This window comes from Jaculus jaculus, chromosome 6 (genome assembly GCF_020740685.1).
Source record: "Jaculus jaculus isolate mJacJac1 chromosome 6, mJacJac1.mat.Y.cur, whole genome shotgun sequence".
In the NCBI taxonomy this organism is placed as follows: Eukaryota; Metazoa; Chordata; class Mammalia; order Rodentia; family Dipodidae; genus Jaculus; species Jaculus jaculus.
Window position 1 is genome coordinate 99,721,692 of NC_059107.1, and position 16,010 is coordinate 99,737,701.

General features: G+C 45.2%; 1 protein-coding gene and 1 non-coding gene across 5 annotated transcripts in view; both read right to left on the bottom strand.

The window, feature by feature from the left end:
• Positions 1-8,835: 8,835 nt before the first annotated feature.
• Rnf41 (ring finger protein 41) overlaps positions 8,836-16,010 on the bottom strand; it is a 43,218-nt gene continuing 36,043 nt past the window's right edge. For all 4 annotated transcript variants that reach the window (XM_045152277.1, XM_045152278.1, XM_045152280.1 and 1 more), the window contains 4 exons: positions 14,855-15,126; positions 13,641-13,776; positions 12,232-12,335; positions 8,836-11,258 (listed from right to left, as the gene is read on the bottom strand). In XM_045152277.1, the coding sequence (XP_045008212.1) occupies positions 10,907-11,258; positions 12,232-12,335; positions 13,641-13,776; positions 14,855-15,126 (864 nt within the window). In that variant the 3' untranslated portion in view covers positions 8,836-10,906. The remainder of the gene's footprint in view (positions 11,259-12,231; positions 12,336-13,640; positions 13,777-14,854; positions 15,127-16,010) is intronic.
• LOC123461975 lies at positions 14,250-14,385 on the bottom strand. Its single transcript, XR_006638017.1, has one exon.

Here is a 16,010-nt window from a genome sequence, read left to right on the forward strand (position 1 = left end):
TAATTAAAATGTGAAAAAAAAAGAAAAATAATTACTTCATTGAGCTTGGCATGGTGGCACACGGTCTTTAATCCCAGCACTTTGGAGGCAGAGGTAGGAGGATTGCTATGAGTTCAAGGCCACCCTGAGACTACATAGTGAATTCCAGGTCAGCCTAGGCTAGAATGAGACCCTACCAAAAAAAAAGGTAAAAATGGGTAGGAGAGATGGTTGAGCAGTTAAGGTGCTTGCCTGCAAAGCCTAAGGACACATGTTCAACTCTCCAGATCCCATGTAAGCCAGACGCACAATGGTGAGACAAATGCAAGGTCACACATGCCCAGTAGGTGGCAGAAGCATCTGGAGTTCGATTGCAGTGGCTGAGGTATTGGGGCCCCAATTCTCTCTCTCTCTCTAAAGAAATAAAAACAAAAAGCAAAATAAATAAATAAATAAATAAAAGTTAGGGCTGGAGAGATAGCTTAGCAGATAAGGCACTTGCCGCAAAACCAAAGGACCTAGGTTCAATTCTCTAGTACCCACGTAAGCCTCTTCTCTTCCACTTTCTCTCTCTGATTGCACATAAATTTAAAAAATATCTTTTGTTTTTGTTTTGTTGGTTTTTCAAGGTAGGGTCTCTCTATAGTCCAGGCTGACCTGGAAATCACTACGAAGTCACAGGTTGAACTCAGACTCACAGCAAGCCTCCTACCACTGCCTCCCAAGTGCTAGTATAAAAGGCATGTGCCACCATACCTGGCCTAAATTTTTTTTTTTTTTTAAAGCGGCTGGAGAAATGACTTAGTGGTTAAGGTGCTTGCCTGTCTTAAGAAACCAGGTTCAATTCTCCAGGATCCACATAAACCAGGTGCCCAAGGTGGCACATGTGTCTGGAGTTCCTTTTCAGTGGCTAAAAGCCCTGGTGCGCCCATTTTCTTTTTCTCTCTCTGTTTGCAAACAAATAAATGAATATAATTTTTTAAATTAAAAAATAATACTTTTAGGGCTGGAGAGATGGCTTAGCGGTTGAGCGCTTGCCTGTGAAGCCTAAGGACCCCGGTTCGAGGCTCGGTTCCCCAGGTCCCACGTTAGCCAGATACACAAGGGGGCGCATGTGTCTGGAGTTCGTTTGCAGAGGCTGGAGGCCCTGGCGCGCCCATTCTCTCTCTCTCCCTCTATCTGTCTTTCTCTCTGTGTCTGTTGCTCTCAAATAAATAAAAAAAATTAAAATATAAAAATAAATAAATAAATAATACTTTTAGCCGGGTGTGGTGGCACACTCCTTTAATCCTAGCACTCGGAGACAGAGGTAGGAAGATCACTGAGTTTACGGCCACCCTGAGGCTACATAGTGAATTCCAGGTCAGCCTGGGCTAAAATGAGACCCTACCTTAAAAAACCAAAGGGCTGGAGAGATGGCTTAGCGGTTAAGCGCTTGCTTGTGAAGGCTAAGGACCCCGGTTTGAGGCTTAATTCCCCATGACCCACATTAGCTAGATGTACAAGGGGACGCATGTGTCTAGAGTTCGTTTGCAGTGGCTGGAGGCCCTGGCACCTCATTTTCTCTCTCTCTATCTGCCTCTTTCTCTCTCTGTCTGTCACTCTCAAATAAATAAATTAAATAAACAAAAAAAAAACTTAATAAAAACACCCAGCCCAAAGCAGCCAGTGGAAAGGGTTTATTAAAAACACACACACACTTTTGGAGCTGGAGAAATGGATTAGCAGTTAAGGTGTTTTCCTGCAAAGTGAGAGGATCCTGGGTTCAACTCTCCAGGACCCAGGTAAACCAGATGCACAAACGGGTACATGCATCTGGAGTTCGTTTGCAGTGGCTGGAGGCCCTGGCATGCCCATTCCCTCCCTCTCCCTCAAATCAATCAATAAATAATATTTTTAAAAATACTTTTTTATTGGGGCTCAGTGGTTAAGGCATTTGCCTGCAATGTCTAAGGACCCAGATTAGATTCCCCTGTACCCATGTAAAACAGATGCACATGGTGGCTTATGCGTCTGGAGTTCATTTGCAGTGGCTAAAGGCCCTGGCACGCCCATCTTCTCTCTCTGTCTCTCAAATAAATAAAGAGGGCTGGAGAGATGGCTTAGCGGCTAAGGTGCTTGCCTTGCAAAGCCAAAGGACCTTGGCTCGATTCCCCAGGACCCACTTCAGCCAGATGTACAAGGGGGTGCAGGCATCTAGAGTTCTTTGCAGTGGCTGGAAGCCCTGGCATGCCCATTCTCTCTCTTTTCCTCTTTCCCTCTCTCAAATAAATAAAAAATAAAAAATAAATATTGAAAAAATAAAAATAAACCAGCACAGTGGCACATTCCTTTCACCTTGGCACTCAGGAGGCAGAGGTAAGAGAATCACCATGAATCTGAGGCAAACTGAGACTATGTAGTGTAATGAGTTCCAGGTCAGTGTGGGCTACAGTGAAACCCTACCTCAGAAGACCAAAAAATTTAATTAAATAATTAAATAAATGCACCAGGCATGGTGACACTCACCTTTAGTCCCAGCACTGGGAAGGCAGGGGTAGGAGGATCAGTTCAAGGCCAGCCTGAGACTACATAGTGAATTCCAGGTCCGCCTGGGCCAGAGCAAGACCCTACCTTGAAAAATCAAAAATATAGACGATAAACCATGATAATTCCCATCCCTACCCTCTATTTTATTTTTTGAGGCAGAGTCTCATTCTAACCCAGGGTAACCTAGAACTCACTCTATAGCCCAGGCTGGCCTCAAACTCTACTGAAAACCTCTTAAACCAGCATTGTGGTGCACACCTGTAATCCCAGCATTTGGGAGGCAGAGGTAAGAAAGAGGATCACTGTGAATTTGAGACCACCCTGAGATTACAGAGTGAATTCCAGGTCAGCCTGGGCTACAGTGAGACCTTACTTAAGTCATCAGCCTTTGTAAGCAAGCAAGCATCTTTAACTACTAAGCAATTTCTCCAGCTCCTACAATTTATTTATGTTTGCAAGTGTGTCTGTGGGGATACATGTGCCAAGGTCTTTTGGCACTGCAATTCAATACCTTTCTATCTTTTATGTGGGTGGTTGGGGAATTGAACCTGGCCTGGCAAGCTTTGCAAGCAAGCACTTTTAACCTCTAAGGCATCTCCCAGGTCCAAATATAAACTTTTGACACTGATAAACTGATTTATCTGTTTTTAAAAGTTTTGTGTAAATTGGTTTCGTGTATATATTCTGATTGTCATTCAGATTGGACTAGGTAGCCTCCAACTCATGGCATTCCTCCTACCTCTGCCTCTGCTGGGATTAAAGGCATATGCCACCATGCCTGGCTTTGTGTGTGTGTGTATCTTCTCTGCAAGGACTTACACATTTACATGATCAAGGATGGAAATACTGAAATAATACATAGAAAAATAGGCTGGGTGTGGTGGTATATGCCTTTAATTTCAGCATTTGGGAGACAGACGTAGGAGGATCACTGTGACTTCAAGGCCACCCTGAAACTACATAGTGAATTCCAGGTCAGCCTGGGCTACATTGAAACCCTACCTCAAAAAATTAAAACAACAAAACTATTGGATGTATTATTTCTTTGCAAGCAGAGAGAAAAAGAGACAGAGAGAGAAGAAAGTGGGTGCTCCAGGGCTCCCAACCACTGCAAACCAACTCTAGATGCATTTGAGGTAGGGTCTCACTGTAGCCCAGGCTGACCTGGAATTCACTATGTAGTGTCAGGATGGCCTTGAACTCTAGGAGCCATTTTGTATATCTGGCTTTACATTGGTACTGAGGAATCCATCTCATGTGGTTAGGCTTTTCAGGCAAATGCCTTAACTGCTGAGGCATCTCTCTAGCCCTGGATATATTTTAGTAGTATCTTCTCAATCTCCATCCTTTGCTGTGTTTAAGCCATTGATTATTATTTTATTTATTTATTTTTTTTTTTTTTTTGGTGTGTGCTGGGTGTGGGGGGTGGAGGGTTTGGAATGTTTGATTCCAGTCCTCATATTGCCCAGACTGGCTTTGAACTCTTAATCCTCCTGCTTCTATCTCCCAAGTACTATGCTGATTATAGATATATATCCATCCACACTTAAAAAAAAAATTTTTTTTTTAAAGTTTTCAAGTTAGGCTCTCGCTCTAGCAGAGGCTGACCTAGAACTTTTTATTTATTTATCTATTTATTATTTTTTATTTGAGAGCAACAGACACAGAGAGAAAGACAGAGGGAGAGAGAGAGAATGGGCACGCCAGGGCTTCCAGCCTCTGCAAACTCCAGACGTGTGCGCCCCCTTGTGCATCTGGCTAACGTGGGACCTGGGGAACCGAGCCTCGAACTGGGGTCCTTAGGCTTCACAGGCAAGCGCTTAACCGCTAAGCCATCTCTCCAGCCCTGACCTAGAACTTTTAAAATTTTATTTATATTTATTTATTTTATTTATATTTATTTGACAGAGAGAGAGAATGGGTGTACCAGGGCCTCCAGCCACTGGAAACGAACTCCAGACACATGCGCCCCCTTGTGCATCCAGCTAATGTGGGTTCTGGGGAATCCAACCTGGATCCTTTGACTTTGCAGGCAAATGCCTTAACCACTAAGCCATCCCTGCAGCCCATTTTTTTTTTAATATTCTATTTATTTGAGAGAGGGAGAGAATGGGTGCGCCAGGGCCTATAGCCACTGCAAATTAACTCCAGACACATGCACCACCTTGTGCATCTGGCTTTAGGTGGGTACTGGGGAATTGAAGCTGGGTCCTTTGGCTTTGCAGGCAAATGCCTTAACCACTAAGCTATCTCTCCAGCCCTATATTTGATTTTTTGTTTTTTTGTTTTTCAAGGTAGGGTTTTGCTCTAAGCCAGGCTGACCTGGAATTCACTATATAGTCTCAGGGTGGCCTCCTACGTGCTGGAATTAAAGGCATGTACCACCACACCTGGCTGATTTTGACTATAATTTTTTTTTAATTTTAAAGACAGGATCTTTTAAAAGAAATAAGCTTGGGCTGGAGAGATAGCTTAGCGGTTATAGCATTTTGTCTGCAAACCAAAGGACCCTGGTTCTATCCCCCAAGACCCACATAAGCTAGAAGCACAAGGTGGAGCATGTGTCTGGAGTTCATTTTTCAGTGGCTGGAGGCCCTGGCATGCCCATTCTCTCTCAAATAAATAAAAGCTCTATGTGGCACAGGCTGTCCTTGAACTCTTGGCCTCTCAAGTGCTGGGGTCACTCCACATTTTAAAAGGCTTAGATGCCTCTGTAGTTTATCCTATAAAGCCAATGAATAGAGGACTTGGGTGGAAATGATCTTAACGTACAATATTTAAGGGAACTAATGAGACAAACATTTCTTTGCCAGCTAGTTGATGATTCACTACTCCAACATTACTTTTAATGTTATCGTCCATCTCCTATTTTGTTCCAGATTACTTCTGGGACTCCCCAGGGTCCCACTCATTTTCCTGTGTGTGTGCCTGCCATGTGGAGGTGAGAGGACAACCCCAGGGTGTTGGAGGTCCTCACCTTTCACAGAGACAGACTTCTCATTTCTGCTGGCCTGCTAATTTGGGGATTCTCTTAACTCCTCTCCTTATTGTCATTAGTGCACGGGAATTACAGATGAGGATACTATTTGCATTGATTCTGGGAATCCCAACTTCAGTTGTCAGGTGGCACAGCTTTTAACCACTGGGCCATCTCTCCAACTTCCTGTGTGATTTTATTTTTTGAGATGTGGTGTCCTATAGCTGGCCTCAGTGTAGCAAAGGATGACCTTGGCTCCTTATTCTCGTGCCTCCCAAGTGCTGGAGTTAAGATTAAGGTTTAGCCAGGTGTGGCGACCCACGCCTTTAATCTCAGCACTCGGGAGGCAGAGGTAGGAGGGATCATGAGTTCGAGGCCACCCTGAGACTACATAGTAAATTCCAGATCAGCGTGAGCTTATGTGGGTCCCGGGGAATCGAGCTTTGAACGGGGGTCCTTAGGCTTCACACTCTCACTTTTGGTTAGAGAACCTTCTCTTTTCAGATGGCAGTGACCTTAAGATGACTCAGAAGGCACCATGGTGCTGAGAAGTGACAGAGGACTGCTCAGCACTGAAATATCTCTATCACAAACTTCCATGGCTCAGGGCCCAGTGCAGAAGAGGTTGTGGAAAGAATGTAAGAGCCAAAGGAAGGGTAGGACTACTTACAATGTGCTCCTCCAGACACAAAATGGCCTGGATTTCCATGACTTCACAATACCTGACACTACCTACACAAGACCATCATAATAGGAAGAAAAGATCATGACATCAAAATAAGAGACTGCCGGGCGTGGAGGCGCACACCTTTAATCCCAGCACTCGGGAGGCAGAGGTGGGAGGATCGCCATGAGTTCAAGGCCACCCTGAGACTACATAGTGAATTCCAGGTCAGCCTGTGCCAGAGTGAGACCCTACCTCGGAAAAAACAAAACAAAACAAAACAAAAATAAATTTAAAAAAAAGAGACTGATTGAGGGGGGAAGGGATATGATGGAGAGTGCAGTTTCTAAGGGGAAAGTAGGGAGAGGGAATTACTATAGGATATTATTTACAATTATGGAAGTTGTCAATAAAAAAAAACTTATAATTGGAGGCTGGGGAGATGGCTCAGTGGTAAAAAGCACTTGCTTGAAAAGCCTGATAGTCTGGGTTCGATTCCCCAGTGCCCATGTAAAGCCAGATGCTTAGTGGCACAAGCATTTGAACTCATTTGCAGTGACAAGAGGCCCTGGCATGCCCATTCCCACCCTCCCTCTCTTTGCTTGCAAGTAAACTATTTATTTATTTAATTTTTATTGGAGAGAGAAAAAGAGGGAGGGAGAGAGAGAAGATGGGCGCACTAGGGCCTCCAGCCACTGCAAGCGAACTCCAGATGCATGCACCCCTTGTGCATCTGGCTTTATGTGGGTCCTGGAGAATTGAACCAGGATCCTTTGGCTTTGCAGGTAAAGTCCTAAATCGCTAGTCCATCTCTCCAGCCAGCAAATAAAAATTTTAAAAGGCTTTATCAAGGTTTGACAACAAATGTAGTTGTTTCAGGTTCTCTCATATTTTTCTTTTTTAAAAAAGTTTTAATTATTTATTAGAAACAGGGGGGGCAGGGAGAGAGAGAATGAATGAATATGCCAGGGCCTCTAGCCACTGCAAATGAACTCCAGATGCATGCACTAACTTGTGAATCTGTCTTACATGGGACCTGGAGAAGCAAACCTGGGTCCTTAGGCTTTTCAGGCAATCAACTTAGCTGCTAAGCCTTCTTTCCCAGCACTCGGGAAGCAGAGGTAGGAGGATCACCGTGAGTTCGAGGCCACCCTGAAGCTATATAGTGAATTCCATGTCAGTCTGGGCTAGAGTGAGACCCTACCTCGAAAAACCAGAATATATATATATATAAATAATTTTATTTTTATTTATCTATTTGAGAGATACAGAAATAGGCAGGTGTGTGTGTGTGTGGGGGGGAACGGGTGCACTAGGGCCTTTAGCCACTGCAAACTCCAGATGAGTGCGCCCCCTTGTGTATCTGCAAACAATAGCCTTAACAGCTAAGCCATCTCTCCAGCCCCATTTTTTTTTTCAAGGTAGGGTCTCACTCTGGCTCAGGCTGACCTGGAATTCACTATGTAGCCTCAGGGTAGCCTTGAACTCTCAGCAATTCTCCTACCTCTGCCTCCGGAGTGCTGGGATTAAAGGCATGCGCCACCACACCCGGCTCCCCATTTTTATTTATTTATTTTATTTCGGTGTTTTGAGGTAGGATTTCACTCTCGTCCAGGCTGAACTGGAATTCACTATATAGTCTCAGGGTGGCCTCAAACTCACAGTGATCCTACCTCTTCCTCCTGAGTGCTAGGATTAAAGGTATGCACCCCCCATGCCTGGTTTAAAGATTTTTTTTTAATTTAAAAAATGTACTTATTTATTTATTTGAGAGAGAGTAGGGAAGGGAGAGAGAGAATGGGCACGCCAGGACCTCCAGCCACTGCAAACAAACTCCAGATGCATGTGCCCCTTGTATGTCTGGCTTACGTTGGTCCTGGAGAGTCCAACTGGGATCCTTTGGCTTTGCCGGAAACAGCTTAACTGCTAAGCCATCTCTCCAACCCTTAAAATTGTTTTTATTTATTTAACAGAAAGAGTTGGGGGAGGGAGAAAGAGAGAGCGACAGAGAATGGTTGGCTGCAAACGAACTCCAGACACATGCCCCTCCTTGTGCATGTGGCTTACGTGGGTCCTAGGGAATCAAACTTGGGTCCTTTGGCTTTGAAAGGCAAGTGCATTAACTGCTAAGCCATTCCTCTAGTCCCCTTTTTTGTTTATTTGAGGTAAGGTCTTGCACTAGCCCAGCCTGATCTGGAATTCACTATGTAGTCTCAGACTGGCCTTGAACTCATACAAATCCTCCGTCCTCCTTGGCCTGTGAGTCCTGGGATTAAAGGTATGTGCCCACACCCAGCACATTTACTTTCTTGGTCTAGTGACACTGGCAGTTGGAGGCAAGCAGAAGTTCCAAAGCAAGGGTACTTGGACAACAGAAAGAGGTGTATGCATGTCTTCCATAGTAAGTATCTCCCAAATTCAGAAGCACTTAGAAAAGACAGCATTTAGAACAAGGCAACCCTGGAGAGCACAGTTCAGCTCACTGGAGAGAGCTAGGGGTGCAAGAGGAGTCCAGACACACAGGACAAAGTATATGTGAGGTACACACTACTCCCAAATACTCTCCTAAAGCAGAGGTAAGTCTAAGATAAAGGTAGGTTACAAGTCAAGGAAGAAGGGAATCAAAGAGAGAGTAGGCAAAGGAGAAACCTTCACAAGGGGAGTGGAATTGTGGTGAATGAAGAAGTTAGAGTTGAGAGAAAGGTTTATTAGTGCACTTCAACACCACGGAATACACGTACAACACAACCAACGACCTGCACGCACGCTAGCGCAAGGGGAAGGAAGCTGCAGCGGAGTTTCCTGGCTACGTCCCAGGGTGAGGACAAGAGTGAGGGCCTGGTAAGGAGAGCAGAGGCCAAGGAGACTGGAATAAATATAACAACCAGACAAAGAATTAGCAGCGTTTTCAAATTCCTGAGCAGTGTCCTGGAGCCGGAACATATGACTTTTCTCTACTGTCCTCATAATGTAGAATCCCACTGAAGTTCATGACTCAACTACCCCGACCAATAGCAAGCTAGCCTAGAACAAATCTCCAAAAAGACAAGCTATTATAATGGTGAAGAGGAGGCCTTCAACCTCTCTAACACTAGTCCCACCTTCACTGTGTTATTTATTTATTTATTTATTTAGGTTTTTCGAGGTAGGGTTACACTCTAGCTCAGGCTGACCTGGAATTCACTATGTTGTCTCAGTGTGGCTTCAAACTCCTGTCATTCTTCCTACCTCTGCCTCCTCAATGCTAGAATTAAAGGCGTACGTCACCATGCCCAGCCCACCTTCACTTTAATCACACCCAATATCTCTTTCCTTCCTCTGATAGTCACTGCAATAATTAAGTAATGGCCAGATAGTGCCTGAAATGCATCTAAGTACTTAGGTTGACTAGGTTTAGGCAGAGCACAGCCTGCTTTTACACATAATTTTATATGGTGAAGGTTAGAACCCAGTCATATAGGAAATGTTTCCTCCAAGAAAACTTGGGGGGAACTGCCTTCAAAATTACCACTCTACAGTCAGGGTTTTATAGTGAGACCCAAAAGGGGTTGGCAGAACTCCTCATGGGGCACAGGTATCACAGGAACAGAGGAAGCTCCTCACCTCAAATGGGATCATGGGGGGGGGTGGTCAAAGCAGGTGTAAGTGCAGCCAGTGACTGCCTTGGCTTTTCCTATATTAAAACCAGAGGTTGTGCTGAAAAAGAAAATATATAAAACACATCCCAGCCCTGTCCCACCCTACCCAGAATCCCCACAATAGGAACAGCAAAAGAGAGTTTTAAGTTTTGTTGAATTTTTTTTCTTTTTTCCTTTGTTAAAAAAAAAATGAAAGTAAATAAATTAAACTGCCAACCATGTGGCTGGACTAGAGAATCAGGTGACCATAACTAGGCCATTCTTAAAAAAAAGAAAGTGGGGAACAGCAGGGGGTTGTGAAATATAAACAAATAAGGCCAAGGGGAATTATCAAAATAGCTAACTACAATCGCAGGGCTGGAGAGGGCCTAAGGGACTGCTCTGGACGTGCACAAGAGGCAGTGCTTATGCTAGTTCAGCAAATGCTCAGCAGCTTCCGGCTGAGCACATGGACCCCATGGTCTAGGCCCTGCCCCAACCCTGTGCTGCCCTAATTTTGAAAAAGTGTAGGAAAGAAGAGCTCATCTGGAAAGTTTCAGCATCCCGACCTGCACACCTACAGACCCAGCAAGGCCTGTGCCTTTGTAAGATGAGCTGAGCAGGGACATGCTTGGCAAAAAGTCCAGTCTTCCCCTAAGGGCTGCTAGTGATTGGCCAATTCACTGCAAGGGTTTTGGTTCCGCTTTTAGCGTTTCTTCAGGATGTCTGCTCCCAGAGTCAACACTCCTGCCTGGTCTCACTCCCCAGTTTTGGAAGAGAGGGACAATTAGATTCCTCACTCCACCCTGGTCATCTAGGATAAACAAATCTCTTTGTGCTTTCTGAAAATATTGGGAACCAGGGACCCTAGGCAGGAAAATACAGAGCTAGGGACTTTCCCACCCAGACTGAAAATTTACAGACATTTTAGGGGAAGAAATATGGCAAAAGTCAGGAATATGGGTTTCCCCCCTGAAAGGCCGAGCAAAGTGCCTCAGAGCCCTTCAGGGCCAGAAGAGCACAGAGATATGTGGCCAAGTACAAGCCATGGCATAAAGATAGGGGGTGACTTGGGGCTCAGCTGCTGGAGTGATGGTTTTTTCTGACTTCCATCTCTTCCTGGTAGCCAGTTGAATGCTCCTATATCTCTTCCACACCATGTGCAAATATCATGACAAGCCCCGGCTCCTGCACCATGTCATCACCCATATGCTGATTCTCACAGGCCATCACAACAACTGCCTGCTTGCCAGGGATGCGCTTGGCCACGTAGTTCTCATAGAAGCGCCGGTTCATCTGTCTTGTCTCTAGTGTGGCCAGACCCTGGGGCCAGCTACGTTCATGGGCATTTTCGATCAGCTCGTTGACAATGGAGGCAGGGCAGCCGCTTTCCACCAGGGAGCGCTTGATTACAGCTTGGAGCACAGCGTCGGGAGTTGATATCATCCCTCCCCAGCGGGTCACTCTTGCAGGCTGCAGGGAGTTCACCCACCTGTGTAGAGGAGTTTAGGATGGTCATTCCAGCTCCACGGGCAGCCTGTCTGCATTCTTTCCTTCTTCCAGCATTGGCTCAGAAACCCCAAGCCTCTTCCTCCTTGTTTCCATTTAAATCACCACATTACTCACCAGATTAAATTCCATGAGGGCACACTCTTTTCTCTGAAGCCTCAGTACCCATCTAGCACGAATAGTACCCAGCATGTAGGATGTGCTCAACAAATGTGTTAAATGAAGTGATGCTTCCTCTGAACTGGGCCCTACCCAGCTCTATCTGCTCTCCACTGTTTGACACTTAAAATTTAGCCTATCAACTGTATATACTCCAGAGCTGAAAGAAATCTTAAGACTTTACTAGTTTACTTAGCCTATTTTTGGCATATTTTTAAAGTGTTTTTAAATAATTAATTTATTTGATTGGCGGGTGTGGGGGGGAGAGGCAGATAGAGAGAATGAGTGCACCAGGGCCTCTAGCCACTGCAACAAGCTACAGACTCATGAGCCACTTTGTGCACCTGGCTTACATGAGTACTGGGGCATTGAACCTAGGTCCTTTGGCAAGCACCTTAACCGCTAAACCATCTCTCCAGCCCTTTGCTGCATTTTACATCACCTTCCTGGACATTCATTCTGCCTCTTCTCTGGGTTGTAAGCTATCCAAAGACAGGGATGTCTTCTATTTCTTTTTGGTCCTCTTAGCACTCCATACCCTCTAATGCAGGGATCTGTACATGGTAGCACTCGCTTAATTCTAGATGAAGTGCGTCCTCAGGTAGGGGTCCCCTTCCCTCCACCTAGACTGTTCTGAGCTGAGTTCCCTCTTTTCGGCCTTCACCCCTGCACCTGAGAAGTAGCCCTGACCTAGCTTGCTCTTTCACTGCTCTCCTGGGCCACTCTCCTGCTCTTCCTCCTCTTAGGCCATGCTGCCAGGACATGGAGTAAGTGACTCTACCCCAAGCGACACTCACTCCAGGATCTCGTTGTATTCAATTGTCTCCTCTAGGTTCTGAAGGTTGGGATTGACACTGCGGATTGCACGCATGTATGCCTTCAGGAGCTGGATGTCACGTTTCTGTTGGACAGAAGGAGAACCAGGGGTGACAGTTAAAGCACACAGCAGATAAAAGACCAAAGTTTATCTTAGAATGGGGGCATCTGAGATATCTTTGATCCTCAGGAAGACAGGAAGGAGGCTGTCTCACTCCCAGCTGTCTCTGCAGTGCTCGGCAAAGTGCCTTCCCAGGGAAGGTACTTAATCATTATTAGGTAAGTGAGAGCTCCAATCTGATTCTTTACTAAACCATAGACAGATCAAGTGCTCATCCAGGCTTTTTTTTTTTAATTTTTTTTTTTTTGGTTTATTTTTATTTATTTATTTGAAAGTGACAGAAAGAGAAAGAGGCAGATAGAGAGAGAGAGAATGGGCACGCCAGGGCTTCCAGCCACTGAAAACAAACTCCAGACGCATGCGTCCCCTTGTGCATCTGGCTACCGTGGGTCCTGGGGAATGGAGCCTCGAACCGGGGTCCTTAGGCTTCACAGGCAAGTGCTTAACCGCTAAGCCATCTCTCCAGCCCCTGACTTTTTTTTAAAAAAAGTTACTTTATTTAACTGTGAGAGAAAGAGGGAGAGGGAGGGAGGGAGAATGAATGGGCATGCCAGGGCCTCTAGCCACTGTAAATAAACTTCAAATGCATGTGTCACCCTAGTGCATCTGGCTTGCATGGGTACTAGGGAACTGAACATGGGTTCTTAGGCTTTCTAAGCAAGCACCTTAACTGCTAAACCATCTCTCCAGCCCTCATCCAGACTTTAAAAAAATTATTTATTTATTTTGATAGAGAGACAGATAAAGAGAGAAAGACACACACACACACACAGAGAGAGAGAGAGAGAGAGAGAGAGAGAGAGAGAGAGGGAGGGAGGGAGGGATGGATGGATGGATGGATGGATGGATGGAGGGAGGGAGAAAATGGGTGTACCAGGTCCTCTAAACACTGCAAACGAATTCTAGACACATGTGACATCTTGTGCATCTTGCTTAGGTGGGTACTGGGGAATCTAACTTAGGTCTTTAGGCTTCTCAGGCAAGTGCCTTAACTGCTAAGCCATCTCTCCAGCTCCAGACTTTTTAAAAAAAATTAATTTCTTTTGGTTGTTTTTGTTTTTTTTTTTTTTCAAGGTAGGGCCTCACTCTAGCCCAGGCTCACCTGGAACTCACTCTGCTATTCCAGGTGCCCTCAAACTCACAGTGATCCTCCTACTTCTGCCTTCCGAGTGCTGGGATTAAAGGTGTTCACAGAGGTGCCTGGTACTCATAGGCAGGCAGTTATGTGCACATGATGGACACATTCTCCCCATGCTCTCTGGGCCCTACCTGCTCCGACAGCTGGTGTTTGTGTTCAGCTGATGTCTTCTCCAGCTCTGCGATGCGTGTCTGCTGCTGCTGTACCACCGAGCGCAGGTGCTTAATGCAATTGTGGTTTGGCAGCTCATCTTTGGGCATCTCCAGGCTGCAGTTGAGAGTGAGGAAAGAGCAGAACAGGCTCATTCAATGGAACATGTGGGCTAATGACTTATTCTATGACAGAAAATAGCTGAGTGAGATTTCTTCAACCTCATATTTCTAACATACATTTCAGGCCTTCCTATTGTTTTACTTTCTATTTTCTTCTCTCTTGCCCCTTTGTTGACTGCTCTCTTTAAACTTCTTTTACCCTTCAAGACTCAGTGTTCTAGAGGATTCTCTCTCTTTCTTTCAACATGGTCTCATTTTTTCCGAGGCTAGCCTCAAGCTAGCTATGTAGCCAAGGACGACTTTGAACTTCTGGACCACTTGCTTCCATCTCCTGAGTGCTGGGATTACAGGTGTGCACTACCACACCCAGTTTATGTAATGCTAGGGATCGAACCCAGAGCTTCACGCATACAAGGCAAGCCATTCTACCAACCCAATACATCCCTAGCACTGCACCCTTTCACTAATTCTCTCCTCTCATGCCTGTTAGAACCAGCCCTATTCTTAGAACAGTGCTCCTAAACTGTGAGGGAGACTACTGTGATTCCTGTTAGAACTGCACACATGGGGAAAAAAAAAGAATTGTACACGTTAAGCAGGAAAGAGGCCAGAGCAAGAAAAAGTGTTTTAGTAGCCACATGGCTCTACTTTCTACTGCTTGTTCTGCTAGCACACTTATTCCTCCTGAGAAGTCCTTGATTCAGTGTCCCTGCTATCAGTACTTAACCTATTGCACTCCTCACAGAAAGAAAATTGGGACAAAAAGAAACATGAGAGCCTAGAAATTAGAGCAGTCAGCCTGACAAAGAGAAAGCCATACTGGACTGAAAGGTGGAATACAGTACATCAATCTTTAGTGTTACCACAGGTTGCTGAATCAATGTCTTCTTTTTAATGCAAGAGCACTAAAGATCATAGCTGGAAAAGTAGCAAGAAAGTGAGATCTTGGGTCAGGAATATTACTTGTCTACTTGCATGAATGACCTTCTGGGCCAGTGAGAAAAGCACTAGGAAGGAATATGAATGGAAGGCCCTTCCTTATCTGAGTGAGGGGCAAGGGGAAGGACTCTTACCCACAGCCCTGTTCACAGGTCACAGGCCGCTTTGGGTTGTGCTCACAGTCACTGAGGTGAGACATGAGGTTGTCAAGCCGGACAACAGCACTGCAGCCAAACACAGCGTTGTCACAGGCAATCTGTAGCTTTGACAACATGTTCCGCATGATCCGAGGTACTGGGCGCAGGTGGGCAACTGTTACAACACTACGGTCTACTGGACACGTCTGCTGCTGAGAGAACCATTGGGTGATGCAGGCGTTGCAGAAAGCATGCTCACAGTGAGGTGCCTAGAAGGAAAAGCAGGGCAAAAGGGACACAGGGAATTAGCAGGAGCTATGAGCCTGGATACAATGCCAATGAAGCCTATCAAGTCTGAGCAGCTTCTAGAATCAAGAGGTCCTTGGGGTCAGAGTAAATTACAGATCTAGTATGGGCATGGCATTTTAGGGTTAGGCTTCAGATATATTATTTCCTGTAATACAAATTACAAATGGGTTGCAAGACAAGATAAACAAGCAAAAAGTTATATAAATAACATCCCAGAACAATAGAATGATGACATAAGGCAGCCAATTAATAATTGCCAACTGGATTGCATACACAGTGACTGCCAAAAAAACAAGTCCAAAGGAGGACAAGATTTTTCCAGACTAGGTCAACCACAACAGATATTTATGACGAATGATTCTGCCAGATATATAGAGAAAGACAGAGATAACTTTACTAACAAAAGTTCAACATGGCCGGATGTGGTGGTGCACACCTTTTATCCCAGCACTGGGGAGGCAGAGGTAGGAGAATCACCGTGGAGTTCAAGGCAACCCTGAGACTACATAGTGAATTCCAGGTCAGCCTGAGCTAGAAGACCTTACCTTGAAAAAAAAAAGGTGTGTGGGGGGGACACAGAGAACAGAGAGGTAACTTAGTGGTTAAGGTACTTGCTGACAAAGCCAAAGGACCCAGGTCTGACTCCTCAATACCATGTAAAGCCAAATGCACAAGGTGGGGCAGGTATCTACAGTTCATTGCAGTGGCTTGAGGTACTAGTGAGCCCATTCTCTCTCAGGTGAGCCCAATTTCTCTCTCTTACTCTCTGCCTCTTTCTCGTTCAAATAAACAAAATTTTACTGGGCATGGTGGTGCATGCCTTTTATCCTAGGACTTGAAAGGC